The following is a 22889-nucleotide window of genomic DNA, read 5'->3' as shown; positions in this document are numbered from 1 at the left end:
AGAAGATTTTGAGAAGAGTAAACAATACAGACTAACTGAATATCAAGATGATACAAGGAAAAAGTAGATAACGTGGTAGGTCAGGGCCAGGTTATAAAACTTCTAAAGCAGACTAAGTGTTTGAAATGATCTTTAGGCAACTGGGGGTCTCCCTCTGCAGGTCTTCAAGCAGGAGATGAGCAAGATCATAGCACAGCACTGTTACAGGAAAATTATTCTGGCAGCAATCGGCCAGACGGACTGGAAAGAGGAAGATGAAGGGCTTGGAGGCTCAGTTAGGAGGCTACTGCAACAGACCAGGAATAAGAGAAGACTCTGAACTAAGGTTTAAATATTATAGAAAGTTGCAAACAGGTCAAACATTAACTCTGCAGCCAAAAAGGGCGGGGCATGAATACTAAGTCTACATTTAACAGCTGTACTGGGCTTTAAAAAAATAGCTTTATTGAGGGGCCGGTCTGTTGGCATAGTGGTTAAGTTCATCCACTCCACTTTAGCGGCCCAGAGTTCACAGGTTCAGATCCCGGGCACGGGCCTACACACTGCTCATCAAGCCACACTGTGGTGGTGTCTCACACACAAAATAGAGGAAGGTTGGCATAGATGTTAGCTCAGCAACAATCTTCCGCACTAAAAAACAAAAAAAATAGCTTCACTGAAATATAATTTGCATACAGTATAATTCACCCAATTGTAGAACTGTGTACAATTAAACGGCTTTCAGTATATTGAGAGTCGTGCATCCATCACCATAATCAATTTTAGAATATTTTCATTACTCCAGAAGGAAACTATTCTCCTTAGCCATCATCCCTGAAGTGAAGCTCTCCATTACCCCCAGATGTAGGCAACCACTAATCTACTTTCTGTCTCTGTAGGTTTTCCTCTTCCGGACATTTAATATAAACGGAGTCATATAACATTTGGCTCTTTGTGACTGGCTTCTTTCATTTGGCGTAATTTTTTCAAGGTTCATCAATGTTGTAGCATGTATCAGTCCTTCATTCCTTTTTATTGCCTAATAATATTCCATTGTATGGCCACACCACATATTATTTATCCATTCGTGAGTCCAAGGACATTTGGGTTGTTTTGACTTTTTGTCTACTATGAATAATGCAGCTATGATAATAGCTGTACCAGTTTAAACATCTGTGAAATAAGAGATAATAATTCTCATGAAGTTTTAATACATGTAAAGAATAGTGCCTGGCACAGAGTAGACGTTCAAAAAATATTAGTTCCCTTTTCCCTACTTTGCAGGTAAATCGAAGGTTGTTATTTAGCTTTCTACTCTCACCTCACTGTACTATCTTCAACCTAGCAAAACCTTTTCCCAGTCAAATCTATGATTTTCCTACCTCTTAGGTGATTCCTTCATCATTTCTTTCAGACTCTGTCATCTTTTGCAAACTGAACTCAGGCTCCCGCTCTCAAATGTTGAATGAGAATATCATCTTCTTTGGTTAGGTTTCTATCTATATAAAGATTCAAAGAACTGTTTTTCAACCCTTATATCTCTTTCCTTCCATTCAGTCTCCCGTCTTTTTTTTTTTTTTTAAAGATTTTATTTTTTCCTTTTTCTCCCCAACGCCCCCCGGTACATAGTTGTGTATTCTTCGTTGTGGGTTCTTCTAGTTGTGGCATGTGGGACGCTGCCTCAGCGTGGTCTGATGAGCAGTGCCATGTCCGCGCCCAGGGTTCGAACCAACGAAACACTGGGCCGCCTGCAGCAGAGCGCGCGAACTTAACCACTCGGCCACGGGGCCAGCCCCTGTCCCGTCTTCTTTACCATACAATACACTCCATCTAGATATCCTGGTGCGACCTCAAGTTAACAGCACCTCCAGTTAACAGCACAACATGGAAATTTTATCTCTAAGCTCCCTCTCGCCTAGTTTCCATGCTATCAAAACTAACAGTACTACCATTAAACCTTTTTTGCTGACAAATACTGATGTTAAGGACCATATATACCTTGGAAATTATTTATACAACACAATTTGTTATCCATTTTCATATAAATGTATTTAAATGTCATTGTGATTTAAAAATATTACCAAATCTTAAAAATCACCCATGTAAATCTTGAAAAACAAAACGCCAACCTTATAATTATACAATTTTTAAAAAGATCTTTTCACAACTTCTTTCTTTGTTATTTTTCCCCCTCTATTTATACACTTGTTTTTAGTACCTGGCACGTTAAGCACTATGTCAGTTACTGATTTGGCGTTTTATTTTATACAAGGAACTCTGCAACTCCCAGAATTTTAACTCGGTCATTTCTGTTCTTAGTGCAACAAGCCGGAGTCAGAAAGACTAATTAGACGTTACTCTCCACTACTAGACTATAATTACTTTGAACCCAGTAACGCCAAACGATGATGGTTCTTCCTGTTTGGGGGGTTCATTTCTTCTCTAACCTGGCAGACTAAGGTTTGGAGCGATCTTTATTAAAGTCGTAGATGATAAGGCAGAATGGCAGAACATCAACAACCAATAAGCAGTACGGTCCCAACAGCAGGGAGTGGCCCAGAGAGTGCAAAGGGAGAAGCGAAGGCGCAGCCTGGCCCCGGCTATGCAGGGAGCCGCCACAGCAAACAGTTCATCACTCCAGTGGTCCCCTCTCGAGAACTCTTTAGAAAGTGGGCTCCTCTAGGAGTAGAGGAGGAAGGATCTGTTTAACTGGGTTTTTTTAAAAGACAAACATTGCAAAGTACGCTTATAAAACCCTCCCTGGTACCAACACAAATGCGCAGAATAAGCAGTCTTCGGAAACCCGGGCGTGGGGAGGCGGGGAGGGGCGGGATAGAGAAGCACAGCGCCCAGACCTTCTCGAGCGGAGCGACATCAGCGACAGGTGGGCCCGGAGGGAGCCGAGCAGCTCGCGGAGCCCGGCCGAGGAGACGCGCGGGGGCTGCGGGGGAAAAGCCGGGCGGAGGGCCGCTCGCCCAGGGCGGGGCTTCGGGGCCAGAGCCCGGGCGAGGCGAGGGGCTGCCCGACGCGAGCAGGAAGGCCGCCTCCCAGGTGCAGGCAAGGACTAGGGCTGGGAAGGGAAGCGGGAGAAGTCCTAACAGGGGCGCGGATCCCAAAGCAACAAGTGCCCGCGGCACCTCCCCAAGAGCCTGTCGGGCTGGGCAGGAAACCCAGGCCCGGCGCGCGGCCTCCCGGCCTCCCCTCTCTCAGCCGCTGCCCCACCGCACTCACTCTGCCACACGACGCTCTTCAGCCCCCGTTCCGTCACCGGCGGCGCCATCTTCCCAACGCGGCGGAGCTGCAGCCGCCGCCCCCAGCCCGTAACCTACTTTTTAGCTGTGAGAAGGGAACTTGGGCTGGCCCCGCCCCTCGTTGCGGGGAAAGCCCCGCCCCACCCACGGGCCGCGCCCTCCGGTGTCGTCACGCGCGCCCGCACGAGGATTCCCGCCCACCCCTGGACGGAGGCTGCGCATTGCGGCTGGAATCTCCCTGGGCAGTCTCGCTTCTCCTAACGGGAGGCTGTGTCAACGCGAGCTCTACGAACCGTGCCGTCGTGCTCTGAACTAACACGATCTAAGCAATTTCGAGTTCACGCTTATGATGCACCAAGAGGGAAGGGATCCTTTGCTTTACAAAAGAATTCTTTACTTTGCGAAGCGTTCATAATAGACTTCCGTCTGTAGCCAGCTCAACTACCAAACGGAAAATTTACACCCAAAAATGTTTATTTGGGGCCAGCCCTGGTGGCTTAGTGGTTAAATTTAGTGCGCTCTGCTTCTGCGGCCAGCCGGGGGCGCGGACCTGTATCACTTGCTGGTCAGCAGCCATGCTCTGGTGGCTTACATGCGAAAAGAGGAAGATTGACAGTGGATGGTAGCTGGGGGCGAATCTTCCTCAGGAAAACAAAACGTTTATTTTATTCATTTTTCAAGGACATAATAATTGTGTGGAAGTGTGAGGTACCCTCGAGTGTGCACAGAACTGTGCGTAACTTTCAGAAAACTCAGAGAAATGAGAGACCCACTTCTGAAGAATTTAAAATCAAATTAGCTCAATTCCTGGCATGTTGAAGGTAGTCAAAAGTTAGTTGAAGAAGTGAATGCCTTAATGATGACAATATATGTAAATGAACCAATAAAACTGATGAGTTATTTAACAAACAAATTCGTATCAAATTGTATGAGAGAGACTATCACTGCTTTAGGATTTAAAATAAGGGAATTATCATTAGCTGATTCACAAATGGTGGTGACTTGAGCTCAGACTTGAAAGTTTAGGCAGAGATCTGTTTCCTGAGGTGGTCCTTTTGAGACTCGAAATCAAAGTAATCAGTTTAGTTGCTGAGGGCTCCAACTGTGACATACCATCACATACACTAGAAAGTAGACTTTCCCACAGAGATTTGCAAGGAACTAATGGTCTGTACTCAAGTTGGTCACGTAGGGAAGTGGAAATGGTTAGTTACTACTAGTAATAATGGCTCGTATTTACTGAGTGCTTACTATATGCCAGGCACCATGCTAAGCGGATTATCTCATTGATCCTCAAAACAAATCTTACGGACAAGGCAACTGAGGCTTAGTGAGGTTAAATAACTTGCCCAGGATGCACGGCTAGTGGTGGAGTGGGAACCAGGATCAGCCTTGAGCTACACAGGAAGCAATAGGGCAGTCTGCGAGATACCTTGCAGTTTTTGCCCTTCAGGAGAGAGAAGGAGAATGAAGAATCAAAAGAGCACAGCCTAAGGTGTGAATGGTTTTTCCATTCGAGGCTTATACGGTAATGGAAGCTGGAGCCCTGGGCCCCTTTTAAATCTACTTAAATGGACCCAGCTGCTCAGAATTTTAAACAAATACACACATTATTTCCCTCTCCCTTTGCAGTTTTAAATCAGATTCTGCTTAGTATAGCAGGGTGGAGCCCCAAGCCATAATAAACAGACGTGACAATGCAGACTCACCCTTCTAAAATGGAGCTCCTTGTCCCAGAGGGTCAAACCAAAACAGAGGAGTGGGGCGGGTGAAGTGCCTCCATCTCCTAACCTTGAAGGAGAATGACCAGGTACTAGGGAACAACACAGAAAGGCCCTTCTGGGTTGGAAGTTTGACTTGAGTCACATGGGTTACAGCTGTGGCTCATGCCTCTGAAGGCCAGATTCCAAGGTGGCAGTGGGGCATAGTGCAGCCAGCATGGGCTTTAACCCCATGTAGACACAGGTCCACGTCCTGCAACTCCTGGCTCTGCCTCTTAGCAACAGTGTGACTTCAAACATTCACTGCATTTATGTGTTGAATACAATATTTCAAACCTCACAACAGCCCAACAAGATGACAATCTTTTTTGCTATTTCACAGATGTGAAAAGTGAGATTCAGGGAAGTTAAATCACATGAGACCTCAAGATGGCTCCAAGACCATTGGCCTTTCCATCGTACCATAATGCCTCCCCTCCCTTGCTCCCCTAGTTTCACATGACCTCCCTGAGCTCTCTCTCTTGTCTCCTCTAGTTTGTTTGCCTAAACAAATTGAACAAGGAATTTTAGTTCCTGAACATGACATGGCAGAATGAAAGGTAAAATCCACCAACAATGGTCAGAGATGAAAAATCTGCTTTGCATAATTCACAGAGCAGATAAACAACCAAAATAACTGACGGCTGAACGTAAAAGCTCTCAAGTTAGGGCAGATCACTCACTCCTGGTCCTGTTCCCAGGTCTTCTCTAATAATTGTTGACTTAATCATGATAATCCAGAGAAATATTTTCCATGAAACTATCATAGATTAGCAGGACCAATCAATGCTATGTACTTACTTGGCTCCTGAGAATTTGTGTTTCACCTGGTTAGTTTTGTGACCATAGATGTGTTACTTGACCTTTCTGGGTCTCATTGTCCTTATATATACAAAGAAATAATCTAATAATCTGTATAAAGGAATAACCCTAGCTCAGAGGGTTGTTATGAGAATGAAATAAGTATGTGGAAAGCACTTAGAAGCACGTAGTATGTGCTACATCCATGTTTTGGTTTTATGTTCACCAAGTATGGACCACATTGTCTTCTGTGGAATTCTGACCAAAGCAGCCCAGCCTTAGATGCCTAGCTAAGTAGATGGCCATTTCATTTTCTGTGTCCTGGTATTTATAGGATATGGGTGTATTGGTCTCAGCTCCCTAGTATCCCAGGACCAGGGATCCTGGCCTTCCATTTGGCCTTTGTCCTTGGCTGTTTGGCCATTCCAGTCAGCCATGGACACGACACAATCCTGCACAGAGGGCACACCCTGTCGGCAAATGGGTTCAGCACACAGTCTCACATGGGCTCTGGATCACAGCCCAGAACACTGCCCCAGTTCATGGTTGCCCTCACTGGGCATAGACCCCCTCTAAACCCTCCAGATCTTCTCACCAATCTTCCCTCATGTGCCACAACCCTCTAACTTTTGTTAAATTAATGAAACAAGGAGGCCCATAGACTAGGGTGGTTCTAATGCCTTAGCAGCCTATATAAGTAAACCAAAACCTAAGCCTTTAAATGCCTCAAGCTTAAGAAATCAAAATCTAAGGACACCCAGTCACAAACAGCCAACTAGGCTTTTCCAAAAAAGGCAACCGCTTAAGCTATAGCCAATCAAATAATATCTTTGTTTTCCTTCTGCCTCTTCTCCACCAAAGTCTTTCCCCCAAGAGAGCTCATAACCACTTCCTGTCTGGTGCTATTGAATTCAAATCCATTTCTGCTCAAATAAACTCTTAACATTTTTAATATGCCTCAGTTTATCTTTTAAACTTCTCGGCCTCCCATCACTGAAATTGTGCTTCAAGGAAGAGCTCACCAAGGCAACCCTTTTAGGGTTCCCAAACCTGGCCATATGTAAGAATCACTTGGTGAATTTGCTGAAAATATAGATTCCCAGGCCTAGTCCAGACCTACTGAGTTAGACTCTCCAGGGGTGGTACCTGGGAATCTGTATTGCATAATGACTTCCTCAAGTGATGTGGATGCAATTCGCCGAACCCTTGTTCATTCACTGGTGTTTAGGAACGAAAGCAAACTAAACTCAGCCCTACTCTGTGTGTGTTCTCAGATGCAGCAAATTCCATTTTTCCAGATCTATGTCTTTGGCTTGTCTCTTTTTCAAGTGCAGATGCTCCGGGGAGCATCTCTTATCAGTGACACATTATGTATCTCTCCTCAGTCTTACACAGAAAGGGAAAGGAGACGTAGAAAGGGAAGTTTGCCCTCCCACCCAGCTTACCTCAAGCCTAACTCCTTGTTCCAATTCCCTCTGGGTAGGGTTTTATGGTCGTTCCTAACTACAGACATTCTTGGCTCCACAGCTGTGCTTCTGGGGAGTAAACACTTTAGTTGCGTGTGTATCACAAAAATCCTGCTCACAGTATTTTTTAATAAGTTTACTGGTATTCGAAGCACAAACATTTTTCTGGGTACAAGGGACTTATATTAGATATAATTGCCTTTCCTCTCCAAAGATGAAAAAAGCATTTACAGTATGATTGAGGGATACAGCCAACAAGATTGATGGTCCTCCCTACAAAAGATGCACATATGTCAGTCTGCCAGTTTGAGGCTCTGTCCCTCTATCTGAAGTCTTTGCTCACTCAAAAACATGACCGCAATCCTTCTAGCAACAGGCCAGCAGCTCTGCTTTCCCAGACACTCACACGGAGGTCACACCACGTGATGCTTGACTTGGTGAACCGTGCAAGCAGTTCAGCTTCCTCCTAACTTGAGATGAAGGTGTTGGCTACTACACATTGCCCTGGAAGTTGCTGCTATCCAAACCGTGGAGGTTTGTCTTGGGATGAGCAGTGTCTCTGCATGGTGGCCTTATTTCTCTGGGAGTGAATGTTTCAGCCCTTGAATGGCTGGAAGGCTGCATGGCAAGTGCTGGGGTCGATAAAGACTTATGAAGTGGATATGTTGAAGTCTGGTGTATGTCTGGATGTAAATTCTCAGAAAGACTTTCTGCTAAGCAGATTCCTTTCACGTGTCCAGGACTCTCCCAGAGTGCTGGCTCACTCTGGCAGCCTTCCAGAGGACTTTCTGGATCCATTTCTCTACTGAGTCCTCTTGGCAGCAGATCTTGAACTCTTCTGCAGGTGAGGACATACTTGACCTTGCCCTCAGGAGGTGGAGTCAGAGCTGTTCTTCTAAAGGCCAAAAGAGCTTGTCCTGTCCTAGAGGCATTTTGTACTCTAATAGATCTCTTCTATCTCACCCTAACAATTGAGACGACTCTGCAAAAGATATGGAAAGAATTTTTAAAAACAAAGACAAAAAACCTTGCCTTCAAATCATGCCATTTCAATTTAAATCACTCACTGGGTCAAGTCTCTGTTTTTCTCTGTGGCTCACGATGTCATTCTGCGTTTCTCTTTCCTCTGTAAATCACTGAAAAGAGCAAGGAAGGGAAGAAGCCACATGATACGTTAAGTATGGAGACATTTTCTTAAATTGAAAGCCCTCAAGTGACCCTGAGATTTAGGTTAGTATTTTAATCTGAAATGCTATTTTTGCAGTACTTCACGGCAAGTAAGCAGGAAATTAAGACAATCTGAACCGTTCAGAGGACAAGAAGACACAGACTAGCAGGTTATGACTAACCAGTATGAGCTCTCTCCCGCTTCAGGAAATGAATCCTTCCTCCCAGAGAATCTCTTTGAGCTCAGACTGCTGACTCGGGACAAAGAACTTCCCTCGCCACCTTTAGGCCAACTTGATGTGTTCTCAGAGAGCTCCAGGATTTTACTGGTTCAGAGAGTTGTGTAGAGAGAACATAAGCCTGTTCAACTGCTGAGGATGTGGCGGAGGGGAACTTTCCCGGAATGTGCAGGTGACACTGAAGCAGGCTGGATGCGGAAGACCATGTATATCTCCATGGAGTCCTGTCGGGCACAAACCCCTCCAGGCTACCTCCTCTTAAAGCCCCTTCACCTCAAATATTGCTTTCCCTCACCCTTCCAACTTGCACCAAACTTCCAGCATCAAAGTAAGCTTCCTTAAATTAGAGCCATGATTCTCAAACTTTAGCGTGCATCAGAATCACTGGGAGGGCTTGTTAAAACAAAGATCGCTCGGCCTCAACCCCAGAATTTCTGATTCATCAGGTTTATGGTAGAGCCCCATAAATTGTATTTCTAAGAAATTCCCAGATGTTGCTCATGCTGTTGGCCCTGGGACCACATGTTGAGAACCAATGAGTTAAGGTATTATGAGGACTGGGATTAAAATGCAAGTAGCTTTAGATAGAAGTAGTTAGAAGTAGCACATTAAAATGTTAATAACTGGCACACAGTATAATAGAGTGTGATATGGGCTCAAGCTGATCCCGAATTAATAACAACTACAATTTAAGTGCTTACTATGGTCCATCACTGTGTCCAACAATTTACATCTCATTTAATCCTCATGACATCTTATCAGGTTATTATTCCAGTTTTCAGATGAGGAAACCGAGGCCTAGAGAGAGTTGAACAACCTGCTTAAAGGTAAGTGATAGCATCGGGATTTGAACCCAGATCTGTCTCTTAAAAATCCATTGACAGGGGCCAGCCCATGGCATAGTGGTTAAGTTTGGTGTGCTCCAATTCAGCAGCCCAGGTTCACAGGTTTGGATGAGGACCTACACCACTTGTCAGCCATGCTGTGGTGGTGACCCACACATAAAGTGGGGGAAGATTGGCATGGATGTTAGCTCAGGGCTAATCTTCCTCAGCAAACAAAACAAAACAAATCAAAACAATTCATTCATGCTGTTGAAAAGCTTTAGGATAATCCAAGAATCAAAGAAGACCAAAAATCTTAAACCAACAAGATTCCCAAGGCTTCCTTTGGTGTATCTGGAGACCCCATGTCAGCCAGGGGTATAATTTGACTAGTCCTGTGTACAGGGAGGAGAAATGCTGAAATTGGAAACAGCACTTTAGAATTTCTCCCTAGATGTAAAGAATTCCATATGATGTACAGGTCCTCAAATTACCTGGCTTACTCTTATTTTTGAGGGTCTTGCAGGATTTCTATAGGGATCTACTTAAAGAGAGGGTCAGGTTTCATGTTGACAACTTAACCTTGCTAAAGAAGGGAGAAGCCATGATCAGGGGAGCCCAGAGGGACAGAAGAAGGGGAGAGTAGTGACTTAGAGCAGTGCTCCTCAAACTTTGAGAGTATCAGATTCACCAGGAACCTGATAGAAATACAGAGGCCCAGGCCCTATCCCACATCAACAGGCCTGGGCCTCAACACTGTTAGCTCTCCAGGAGATTCTGATACACACTAAAGTTTGAGAACTACTCCCTAAGCAGTGTTTCTCAAATTGGAATATGCATGTGAATCACCTGAGGATTTAGTCAATCTGGTGGGCCTGAGAATGTGCATTTTGGGCAGGCTTTCTGGTGATGCCAACCAGTAGCAAGGTCTAAGAGTGATGGTTTTCAAGTATCTTTTTAAAGTATAGCTACTCTTTCTTTAACAAAACCTTAGGGAAGGCCGGTACCACTCCTCTCCTCCTAGGGCCCCCAAGACTCTTCCACTACCCCTCTATGATGGAGGGGAACACTGAATAACAAGCGCCACAATACTGGGAATAGGTTCCAAGAATGCAGACCTTGGCCTGCACACATTTCACTGAAGACCAAGCTTATGGTCATTAGCACTTTGGGAGTTTTTTAAAGTAATTTTTTATAATTTAGAAGTTTCTTCACCGCTTGTTTTTGATAAGCCGTGTCTGTTTCCCTGTTGCCACTGGAAACAGAAACCCTTTAAAAATTAATAGGGATTGTGCTTATTTCAGACCTGCAGGTGGGGTAAGAGATGGAAAGCATGTATCCTGCTGTGCTGCTCAGAGAAGCAATGGGCTGGGAGAGGAAATAGAGAACAGGCAGTGGAGAAAGAGACTCCGACCCAATCCCTGCCAGGAGAAGAACATTTAGATGGGGAGCTGGCCCAGACTGGGAGGCTGTCCAGTGGTAGGAAAGCTTCATTTCCACTCACACAGAAGTCAGCCACATCTGACTGGGCGGCTGTGTGTGTGTGTGTGTGTGTGTCCTGTCTGTAGCTTAGGGTTGATAATATTCCCTGGGAGTTTTCCCAAGGCCCCAAACCTAGCAGGCTCATAGAAGAGTATGGCAAGGGTTCCTCGGGAAGCAGCACAGGCTGCTTACTGGGTCCGCACACACAGCTGTGTGTGATCATCTCTGCAGCTCGGCCCATGAGTAGCCTCCGTGGGGCACTGAGAATAGCCTAGACGGGATCAGCCCTGAGCACACCTGAGGAGGCAGTGAGGGTTATCTTTACCCCAATTCCCCTTTCAGCACCCCTTTTCCTCCACTGGGCATATCCCCCATGCAAACTGGAAGCAGACATCTTAGCTCTCTGCAGGCTGTTAACAGATTCCCTCCAATACCTGGCTACTAAAAAAGTATGGTCAGATCAGCAGCAGCAATGTCACCAGCATCACCTGGACTTTGTAATAAGTGCAAAGTCTCAGACCTTCCCCACCCCGACCAAATCAGAATCTGGTTTTAACAAGGCCCCAGGCGATTTGCATACAGGATAAAGTTTGAGAAGGACTGCTCTAAAGCAACAGTCTTCAGCCTTGGCTACACTTTAGAATCACCTAAGGAGCTTTTAAAAATCTAGACTTTACCCCAGACCAATTAAATCAGCCTGTCTGGGGATAGAGCCTAGGCATCAGTTACGTTTAAGCTCTCAAGGAGACTCGATGTACAGCAGGGCTGGGACCATGCTCTGAAGTGAGGGAGGAAGCGACTGCCTCTCCAAAACATATTTACATTTTCCTGTGGGACCCTGGAAGACTGACAAGACTTCAGAATGCAAAGGAATCTCAACTGGTGGAATCTGAGGGGAGGCATTGTAAGAAGGGAGAAGGAGTTACGGGAGCGGGGAGCAAGAACCCCTCAGGTCACAGCAAGGAAGCATTTGCCTTTCTGACTAATTGAAGTCGGGTTTGATCCTGAGTTTATCAAGTTACACTAAAGAGCAGCAACAAAAATTTCCTTCTATTATATCCATGAGAAAAATGACTTACCCATTCCAAGTTTACTTCCTGAGCAGGTTACTGTAATAAATAAAAACACAAGCATTTAAAATATACTCAGGGGGCTGGCCCTGTGGCTGAGTGGTTAAGTTTGTGCACTCTGCTTCCGTGGCCCAGGGTTTTGCTGGTTTGGATCCTGGGTACGGACATGGCACTGCTCATCAAGTCACGTCGAGTCAGCATCCCACATAGCACAACCAGAAGGACTTACAACTAGAATATACAACTAGGTACTGGAGGGCTTTGGGGAGAAGAAGAAGAAAAAACAGAAGATTGGCAACAGATGTTAGCTCAGGTGCCAATCTTCAAAAAATAAATAAATAAAATATATGTATTGCTGTATTTAAGATGGTGAGGATATAACTTAACAAATAGACAATTAATTTACACAAAGGAGTCAAGAATATACAATGGGGAAAGGAAAGTCTCTTCAGTAACTGGTGTTGGGAAAACTGGACAGCCACATGCAAAAGAATGAAACTAGACTACTATCTTACACCACACACAAAAATTAACTCAAAATAGATTAAAGATTTAAGTGTAAGATCTGAAACTATAAGACTCCTAGAAGAAAACATAGGCAGTATGCTCTTTGACATCAGTCTTAGAAATATCTTCTTGGATATGTCTATCCAGGCAATGGAAACAAAAGAAAAAATCAACAAGTGGGACTACATCAAACTGAAAAGCTTCTGTACAGCAAAGGAAACCATCAACAAATGAAAAGATAACCTACACCAAATGGAAGAAGATATTTGCAAATCATATACCCAATGAGGGGTTAAATCCAAAATATATAAAGAACTCATACATCTCAGCCAAAAAAAACCCCCAAACAACCCAATTAAAAAATGGGCAGAGGATCTGAATAGACGTTTTTCCAAAGAAGACATAAAGATGGCCAAAGGCCCATGAAAAGATGTTCAGCATCACTAATTATTAGAGAAGTGCATATCAAAACCACAATGATATATCACCTCACACCGTTAGAATGGCTACTATCAAGAAAACAAGAAAGAATAAGTGTTGCAAAGGATGTGGCGAAAAGGGGACCCTGGGAGCCAGCCCCATGGCTGAGTGGTTAAGTTTGCTTGCTCCACTTTGGTGGCCCAGGGTTTCGCCAGTTCACATCCTGGGTGAGGACATGGCACTGCTCATCAGACCATGTTGAGGCCGCGTCCCGCACAGCACAACCAGAAGGACCTGCAACTAGAATATACAACTATCTACTGGGGGTCTTTGGGGAGAAGAAGAAGAAGAAGAAAAAAAGAAGATTGGCAGCAGATGTTAGCTCAGGTGCCAGTCTTTAAAAAAAAAAAAAAGGTTTTTTGGGGCTGGCTCCGTGGCTAAGTGGTTAAGGTCGCGAGCTCCGCTGCAGGTGGCCCAGTGTTTTGTTGGTTCGAATCCTGGGCGTGGACATGGCACTGCTCATCAAACCACACTGAGGCAGCGTCCCACATGCCACAACTAGAAGGACCCACAATGAAGAATATACAACTAGGTACTGGGGGGCTTTGGGGAGAAAAAGGAAAAAAATAAAAATCTTTAAAAAAAAAAGTTCCTTCAAAAAAAGAAAAGGGAACTCTGTACACTGTTGGTGGGGATGTAAATTGGTGCAGCCATTACGGAAAAGAGTACGGAGATTCCTCAAAAATTAAGAATAGAGGGGCCGGCCCCATGGCCGAATGGTTAAGTTTGCGCACTCTGCTGCAGCAGCCCAGGGTTTCTCTGGTTTGGGTCCTGGGCACGGACATGGCACCGCTCATCAGGCCACGTTGAGGTGGCATCCCATATGCCACAACTAGAAGGACTTACAACTAAGATATACAACTATGTACCAGGGGGATTTGGGGAGATAAAACAGGAAAAAAAAAGATTGGCAACAGTTGTTATATCAGGTGCCAATCTTAAAAAAAAAAAAAAAATTAAGAATAGAATTACCATATGGTCCAGCTATTCCACTTCTGGGTATACATCCAAGAATATGAAAATGCTAATTTGAAAAGATATATACACTCCTATGTTCATTGCAGCATTATTTACAATAGCCAAGACTTGGAAAAAGCCTAAGTGCCCATTGATGGATGAATAGAAAAAGAAGATGTGGTGTGTGTGTATATATATGTATATATATATATACATATATATATGTATGTATGTATGATGGAATACTGCTCAGCCATAAAAAAAGGTGAATGTTGCCATTTGCGACAAGATGGATGGACCTTGAGGATATTATGTTAAGTGAAATGAGTCAGACAGAGAAGGACAAATATTGTATCATTTCATTCGTATATGGAAGATAAAAGACAAAACAAAACAAAAACAAACTCACGGAAACAGACAATAGCTTGATGGTTACCAGAAGGGAAGGACGATGGGGGGAGGGTGAAATGGGTAAAGAGAGTCAATTGTATGGTGACAGATGGAAACTAGACTTCTGGTGGTGAGCATGCTGTAGTGCAACTTCTGTAGAAGCTGAATTATAACGTTGTATACCTGAAACCTATATAATGTTATAAACCAATGTTAACTCAAACAAAGAAACAACGAAACAAAGAAAGAAGAAGAAGAAAGTGAACCAAAGAATGAATGAGAAGGAGCTTGGGTGATAAGAAGAGACACCCACTAGCAGTGTGACCGTGGGCAAGTCACTTTTCCGTGCCTCAATTTATCTATAAAGTAGTAAGAATAAGAATGCCAACCTCATAGGGTTGCTATAGGATCAATTGAGTAAATACACATAAAGTCTTTAGAGTAGTGCCTGGCACATAGCGCTCAATAAATATTAGTCATTATTATCATTTACAACATTGTCCTAATTATCAGAGTAAGGCATCACTGATATTGAAAAAAACCCTCAAAAACAAAAACAAAAAGCTTCCCCCAATGCATGGTTTTTACTAGGGAGACAGAGCAAAGTTAACTTGAGTCTAGACACCCAAACCCTACTAAAGTGAAGTGGCTGCAGGCTTGAGGTGGCACCTCACCAAAGGGTATTCAAGTTCCGACTAACAAGAACTTCTTGTGGCTAACAAACCAACAGAGGAATGGCTCTCTAAGAGTTGGATTGTGGGTATGGAGCAGGAGAAAGAACAAAAGATTTGTATCACTTATTTACTGGCTGTATGATCACAGGCAAACACATAAACTCATTTATTCACTCTTTTTTTTTTTTAATTTAAAATATACTGGGCAACAGCTTTGTGCTAAGTACTGAGAGTTCAAGAGATTATCATTTATTAGGGGAAATACACATTCAACTCACAGTAATATGGTGTGGTAAAGATAAGAGTGATGTGGGGTCATAAAGGAGGGAGAGAGAAAACTCAGCCTATGGGGAAATGGAGAAGACATCACAGAGGAGGAGAAATCTGGGCTGATGGAGTTCCTTTGGTTGAGGCGGGGAGGAATTCCAGGCAAAGAGAAGAGTATCACATTAGCTGAGAAGCATGATGTGACATGGCGTGTTTGTGCGGCAAGGGCCGGTGCGTGTGAATGATTCCATGTGACTAGACTAGCGAATAGAGTCCTTCAGGAAGGACGCTGAGGAATGAGCCTAGGATTGTACTGTCCTAGATAGCAGCCACTTGCACATGCAGCTACTGAGCACTCAAAATGTGGCTAGTCTGACCCAGGCGTCCTATGAGCATTAACTCAACACCAGCTTTGGAAGATTTAGTACGGGGGAAAAAATGCAAAAATTTTATAGATACTATGTTGAATTTATAATATTTTGGATATATTGGGTTAGCTAAAATATGTTCTTAAATTAACTTCACCTATACCTTTTTCCCTTTTTGATGTGGCTACTAGAAAATTTAAATTTTTCATACATTGATTGCATTAAATTTCTATTGGACAGCACAGGTATAGAAAGACACACTGGGGACAGATTGTGAGAGATCTTGAATGCCACACTCAGAGGACTGAATCTTATCTTATGGGGCAATGGAACACTTTTGAAGATTTTGAAGCATCGAAGTAACACAATCAGATCAGTGTTCTGGAATGTCAATTCTAGTAACAGTATGGAGGCTGGTGCGAGGGCAAGAGGACAAGACTGGTACAGCAGTCTAGGAGAGAGGTGGTGAGGGCCTAGGGTATAGCTGCAGCTGCAGGAATGAAGAAAAGAAGTTGGATTTAGAAACCACCATGAAGTGAACAGGACAGGACTCGGAGACAACTTAGACATGGAGGGTGAGGATGAGGGAAGCTGACTCCAGGGTTTTCAGCTCATGTACCTGAAACAAGGATGATAGGAGGAATATCAGAAACTGCAGAGGATCAGGAGTTCCTTTTGACCCTGAGGAATTGAAATAACTGGGGTACCTCCAGGTAGAGGGATCAAATTTGAAAGTGGATCTAGAGGTTAGAAGAAGGAAGTGTTATAGATAGAGATTTGGGAGCCTCTAAGCCTGAGTTTTCTCGTTTATATTTTGGAGACAATCAAATCTGTTGAACCGACCTCACTGAGTTATTTTGAGCATTCAATGAGGTTTTTGGTGGCTTTTTTTTTTTTTTTTTGGTGAGGAAGATTGGCCCTGAGCTAACATTTATTGCCAATATTCCTCTTTTTTTTTTTCTCCCAAAGCCCTAGTACATAGTTGTATATCCTAGTTGTATGTCCTTGTAGTTCTGTGTGGGACGCTGCCTCAGCATGGCTTGACGAGCAGTGCTAGGTCCGTGCCCAGGATCTGAACCAGCAAACCCTGGGCCCCTGAAGGGGAGCGTGCAAACTTAACCACTACACCACTAGGCCAGCCCCTCAGTGAGATATTGAACGTGAAAACACTTGATAAATTGTAAAACATTATGCAAATATCATGAAGTATTGTTATTAATCTATCAGCTTTTCCTTCTAAGAGCTCATCCTCACCCCAGGAACCTATTCCTGTCCCTTCCCATTGGGCCATGCTTTGGGCCAGCTTGTTCTGTGGACAAGATAATGAAAAAACAAGGAATCAGAGCCTGACAGCCAAGGACAGTGAGAACACCCCCTCAAGAGGAACTGGCCTGGTTCTGTCACCAGGAGCCATCTTGAATTTTCTTGTCACCTATACATAATTGGAAATTTTAGGTTCTGGTTATAAGTAAAGGTTTCTCAGCCAATATTTATTCCTCTTCCTGTGTTTACCTGCAAAGGTCTTAGGCTTCATCATCTCTTTTCTTTTTTTTAAATTCTAAAAACATATGAAAAATATATGAGTATGCCCTGGGCAAAGTAGAAGAAGGTCCTAGAATACGGAGTAAGAGAATTGCTAATGTTTTTATGCCAGCTTTGGTGAGATGGCAGTTGCTGACAGTCATGTTTTGTGATCACAGACTGTCTGCCCACTCATATTTCCAAATCTAGCTTATGATTTATAAATTTGTTTTTTTCTCATCCTCTGACTCTTCCTCAGTCATAAGTCTGACTGTGCAAATAGAGTCAAGTCTCTTAATTTCCAGCATTCTTGGATGTCTATCATTATCTCTGAGACTATGTTAAAAATCTACCCCAAATCTCAAAGCAGACAATCATTTTAAATCTGCTTTACTGTTTAAACAGAAAGCATCTTGTCCTTTTTCTCAAGGAGAAGAGAGGGACAGGGAAGAGATGAGTGTCTCCAAATCAAATAACAATAAAGCATCCCAATTCCAACGAAGCTTGGGGGTCCCAGGGAGCCAGAATCTGCCTGCAGGATGTAGAAATTTCACACCCTCTTGGACCTTCCTACACAGCAACTAAGTGTGATTGCACTGAGCCTTCCTTCACAGATTGGGTTGAGGGTTAGTTTTAAATAAAGGGTCATAACTTGCTCTACCTGAATATATTTTTTTTGGACAGAAAGTAAGCTTCAGTCCTGTCTCAGCAACTGGTGAGACCATCACGGTATATACATCCCCACAGGGTATCTCGGTGACATCACAGAAACTGAGGCCAGCGCTTGGGGCGCATGTGAAAATGCCTTTGGAACCATAGAGGTCAGTGCTGTAATTGGCAGAGCCCCTGGAGGCTTGCCAGTAGATCCGGATGCCATTAGGGCCCAGCCTATATAATTTCACCCCCAAAGGGCAGCAGGCACCTGAAGGATAAAAACAAACACACACCAATCACTCATTCCACCATCACATAAACATGGCCTTTATTACTGTGGGAAACAATATCAGTAACATATTCTAAATAATGCATGATAAGAGCAACATCTGAGGAGGTCCTCAAGCTCTTTCTGTGGTGGGCAACACGATTGGAAATCCATGTGTGTGGGCAGGGGCATGAATTTTTAATAGAGAACAACATGAGTCAAAAAGTTCACACTTGGCAGACACATATTATATATGACTCAAACTTTATGAGTCAAATGCATAGGATCCTGGACAAGATCCTTCATAATGCCTTAGTTTCATACGATTTTAGTAGGATTAAATTTAGATATAATTAACTGCATTCAACTTTCGTTGAAAAGACCTACTTTGCTGAACTGTCTAGCATGATGCCTGGGGAGTCGTCACTTACACAACAGGCAGGTGGCCAAGCTTTGCTGGTCCACACTTTGTCCGTGCTAGCTGACTAGGTATTTTTTTTTCTTTTCTAAATTCCTTGAGCAGGCCACACCTTAGAAGGGCACCAAATGGTGGATTCCTCAGTAACTAAAATAAAGATGTCATTGTATAACAATAAAAATTAAGTTATAGATAATCAGGCTTATCTGATTTAATTTTTTTAAAAAAAGGTTTTTTTAGCTGTGAAGATCAGCAATGGGCCATATTCCCAGAACTGGATATGAGGGTGAGAGCTTAGGCAGCAAACCTGATGAAAGATAACGGGCCAAAAGAAGACATAAGCCGGCTTACATATGTGTAGCACGTTATAAGCGCTTTCACATTATCATCATTCGTATTTCTCTTATCAGTGAGGAAACAGAATCAGGGAAGATAATGCCACACAGCTTATAAGAAGCCACGTCTTTAGACTCCTAGTTGAAGACTCTGCCACCTCTGGGATGGCAAAATTCTGTTTCGAGTCTCTCATGCCATGCCCCAGGGCAGGTACAACTAATGATCAGTGTACACTTTCCTATTAAGCCTGGGAGGCATTCTCAAGAGATTTTTTTTCAAAACAGTGCTCCAAGCAGCCACTTTGGTGGACTAGAATCATGCGAGAGGAAACCTATTTGCTAACCCTGTCCCGCTTCTACCTTCCCCTGCTATTCCCTGGCGGTTTGGTCTTTGTGAAGAACAAGGCACAATACTGTCGGGAGACAGTGCTCTCTCAGCCGGTTGAAATAAGAAACCCTAGAAGGAGCCGGAGTGGTTTAGAAGAGAGAAGTACTGGTGTAATAATGAGAGAAGAAAAAAATTTAAGCCAAATAGAACGTATGATCTAAATGCTGTATGAAAACTCTGCCAGACTGAGTTATCCTGGGCTGCAGGTAGCCGTGTCCTACAAAAATCTGTCTTCCCTTCAGAAACAGTATACCTGAACTTTGTTACCAACGGAGTTAGTTCACCAACTACCAACAGAAGCCTCCGAAGCTTTGAGGTTCTACGTCTAGAGGAAAACCAAGCATTTTAGAAAGTAACCTGAATTTATAATGTGAGCTAGGTGGAGGCGCAGCATCTCTTTAAAGGAGAAGAAAGGCCTATGTCTAGATTTATAATAGTCAAAGTCCGGATTGCTGAGTTGAGAATTCACTTACTAGAGGAATAACTTTGGTAGGCACAGTCCGTAGTCAGCCCGGTGGCACTAATTGCTTTTAATGCCACTGTGTAATTGACGCCACAGGCAATGCATCCCAGGAGGCAGTGGTTCTGAGGGGTGAGACACTTAGATTGTCCAGTGCGTGAGTCCAGAACTGTCACATAGCTTTGGGCCCCGGTCCCGAGAGTCCAGCTCACATTGATTACTGATTGGGTGACCTGCGTTACTGTCAGACCAGCTGGACAGCATGGCACTTAAATGAGGAAAAAGAGAAAGAGTTGGGGATTTATTTCCATTGAGAGTTATTTGTGAAAAACAAGCAAGAATTGTATTTTGCCTGTGTTTCATTCAATATCCTAAATTTCTCAAACCTTCAATTGTTTATCAAAATTTCCTTTTGTTAGGTAAAATCTCATTTCCTCTGATGCATCATTTAACATCAGCTGTATACAGTGGGTGCTTTCCCCCAGGATGCAGCGCACGGACGGGCTGTGGGTAGGTGAGGTTCCCCCCGATTTGTTTTCAGAATAAGAAAGAAATCTCAACTTTAACAATTCCAGTTGCACATTTCAAAGCACTAATTGCGTTCACCTCTTCTTGAAATATAACATTTCATAGCATTTGCAATTAAATGTATTTTGCCCTTTTCATCCATTTCATAGCACATAACTCATAGAAAATCTTGAAATATTCTTAGCCAGCTAAGAATACCACAGACAATTCTCAAATTTTCAGGGACCCATTAGATAGGACACAGGATATCTAGAATCTTCCTGTGTATTTAGTGTTGTCTCCATTGTGCTTCTTTTTATGTTTCAACTTTTATAGTGAAAGGTGCCATCTATCATTGTATATAAGAGAAAATAATGTCCAGAGGCTTTAAGGAATTTGCTAAATTTCATTCCCACACAATGCCACGAAGCACAACCAGCTTTCTTTTATCAAGCTCTTACCCTGCATCAGCACTGTGGTAAGTGTTTGCAGCATTTAACTTAATATTCGCAACCACTTGATGAAGCCATTATCCCCTTTTTGCCAGTTAGGAAACTGAAACTCAGAAAGCATTTTTTAGAGAAAGATTTGAAAGGACTGAGCCAAAGAAATAAACAATAAACCAGCTCCTTTGGTCCCTTGTTAGTTGTTTTGGTAGATGGTGTCATGGGGAATATGAATTCAAATAAATGTTTTTGCAGAGTCAATGTGTTCCCCCTTTGATGTCAGTGTATGAATATATTAGAGTCTTGAGACTTTTGATGATATTTTTATAGAACCTGTGTCCAAATGCTGAAAGTTTTATTTTCTAAGACCAGGGCTCTTTGAAAAGCTCTGAGTTTAATGTGTTTCTATCACACTTAGGGTAGATCAAATAAGAAAGTTCTCGTCTTACAACAATTCCTAAGGATCCCACTGAAGTCAATGTTCAGGCAGGTGGTGGCTACATACCTGTTTCTAGGGGCACACTGTAGCTGGGGAGGCTCTGTCCTGCCTGTGTTTCGGCCACAGCAGTGACAGAGAAGACTGAGCCGCAGGGCAAGCCCTCGATGGTACAGGACTCTCCCGTGCTGCTGCACCGATGCAGCCCTTTCTCTCCCTGGGCAGTCACTGTGTACGTAGCATCATCATTTGTGGATCGCCAGTGCACAATAAACACGGAGAAGGCATCCCTCGTAATGTTTTTTATTTCAGGACTGCAAGGAGCTAAGAGATTTTAGGTTATTAATTGAAACAATGAGAGTGAAAAATATCACGTGTGCCATTTGGTCTAAGACTGATTTTTTTCCCTGTTACTTTCAACCATACCATGCATGTAGGACAAATTCATAGAACCTTTGTGTGGAAACCTGTTGACATTGATATATGGTATTGGGTTTCCATAGCGTCGGTCTAACTGGAAAATGTGAAGGAACATTTTGAACTCCAAAAGCAAAAACAATTGAGACTAATATTTGCAGTCTTAACCTTCACAATGTGAAAACAGGCCTGTCCCCCACGGGTAGGAGGAACTGAATAGCTGAGTGACCACTCTCCCCATGGTCTCCTTTTTTGTTTTCTTTTTTTCCACTTTCCCTCTTCTGCCTCTCCTTAGTAAGACAGGGCCTCTAATGGTCCCCACAAAGAGTGGTTAATGGGAGTTAGCCTTTTTATAGTTCTTGCTGAATGCCCATCCTGAGGGACATAGCTGGGGTGAATTGTTCAGACAGCAGTGGATGAAATCATAGCTGTATCTTACCTGTGGTTATAAATTGGGAAGTACATGACATATTGCTGCCCCGGACTTCACTGAAGGAATACACTGTGATATTGTACTTGGTGTCACACTCTAGAGCTGAAAGGGTGCAAGCAGGAGCGGTGTCATTGCACTCGACCACATTGAACCCATCTACAGCCTTGGTTTCATAAAGTTCGGCACCACGGACAGGAGACCAGACAATCTCTACTCTGTCACTGGACACCAATACAGGGTTAATGTCACTAGGACAACAGGGAGCTGAAAGCAGGAGCAGAGAGAGAATGGTCAGTGCAGGAGCAATGATGTCAGAGGGGGCATTGAGTCCTGACCTCCTTGTGCCCAGAGTCTCTGCTACTGCCCTCCTAAGTTACAGCAAGGACCTCCTACACGTCGCTCCAGCTCTGATCTTGGCCTCACACCCACTACAAAGAGGATAAATCCTCTATGCGTGACATTCAAGGTCATTACAAGCTGTAGCCGGTCTACATGCTCAGTGGTGCCTCCCTCCACCCCCTGCCACACCAAGCTCCTCAATGCTCCACCCCACATGTGCTCTCGTTTTCCTTTGCCTCAAAGACTGCCAACCCCTCTCCTGGAGTGCTGTTCCCCTCTTCTGCTTGACAAAATCATACTTAGTCTGACTGCTAGATTCCATCAGTCTTTCCAGACACTAAACCAGATAAAACTGGGGGAGATGGGAGGGGAGCAGATCTACGTGTACAATGATGTATTATTAGCAGATCTCAGAAGAGACCCTACATTACCTCATGGACAAATTCTGAGAAATGCTTGACTCAGTTTGGAGTTTCTCTGGGATGCTCTTTGCCCCATCTACATTCTATTCATCCTTAAAATTCCAGTTCAAGGCCACTCCTTCTGGAAGGCCCTCCTGTGCTCTTGAGACTTTATTGATAGTTC

The 22889-nt window shown here is 43.6% G+C and overlaps 2 protein-coding genes across 2 annotated transcripts in view; both read right to left on the bottom strand.

Annotated features, from left to right (window-relative positions):
• Positions 1-3474, bottom strand: part of STXBP3 (syntaxin binding protein 3) — a 62483-nt gene extending 59009 nt beyond the window's left edge. The window contains exon 1 of the mRNA XM_070486955.1: positions 3211-3474. Coding sequence (XP_070343056.1) covers positions 3211-3259 — 49 coding nt within the window. The 5' untranslated portion in view covers positions 3260-3474. The remainder of the gene's footprint in view (positions 1-3210) is intronic.
• A 3912-nt stretch (positions 3475-7386) lies between these two features.
• Positions 7387-22889, bottom strand: part of FNDC7 (fibronectin type III domain containing 7) — a 34479-nt gene continuing 18976 nt past the window's right edge. Inside the window, exons 8-14 of the mRNA XM_014835137.3 lie at positions 21972-22229; positions 21185-21439; positions 19740-19994; positions 17865-18125; positions 12049-12078; positions 8325-8393; positions 7387-8239 (exon numbers count right to left, since the gene is read on the bottom strand). Of these exons, the coding sequence (XP_014690623.3) occupies positions 8362-8393; positions 12049-12078; positions 17865-18125; positions 19740-19994; positions 21185-21439; positions 21972-22229 (1091 nt within the window). The 3' untranslated portion in view covers positions 7387-8239; positions 8325-8361. The remainder of the gene's footprint in view (positions 8240-8324; positions 8394-12048; positions 12079-17864; positions 18126-19739; positions 19995-21184; positions 21440-21971; positions 22230-22889) is intronic.

Source organism: Equus asinus, chromosome 16 (genome assembly GCF_041296235.1).
Source record: "Equus asinus isolate D_3611 breed Donkey chromosome 16, EquAss-T2T_v2, whole genome shotgun sequence".
NCBI lineage: Eukaryota > Metazoa > Chordata > Mammalia > Perissodactyla > Equidae > Equus > Equus asinus.
The sequence above is the reverse complement of the archived record's forward strand: the minus strand, read 5'-3'. Positions and strand labels throughout refer to the sequence as shown.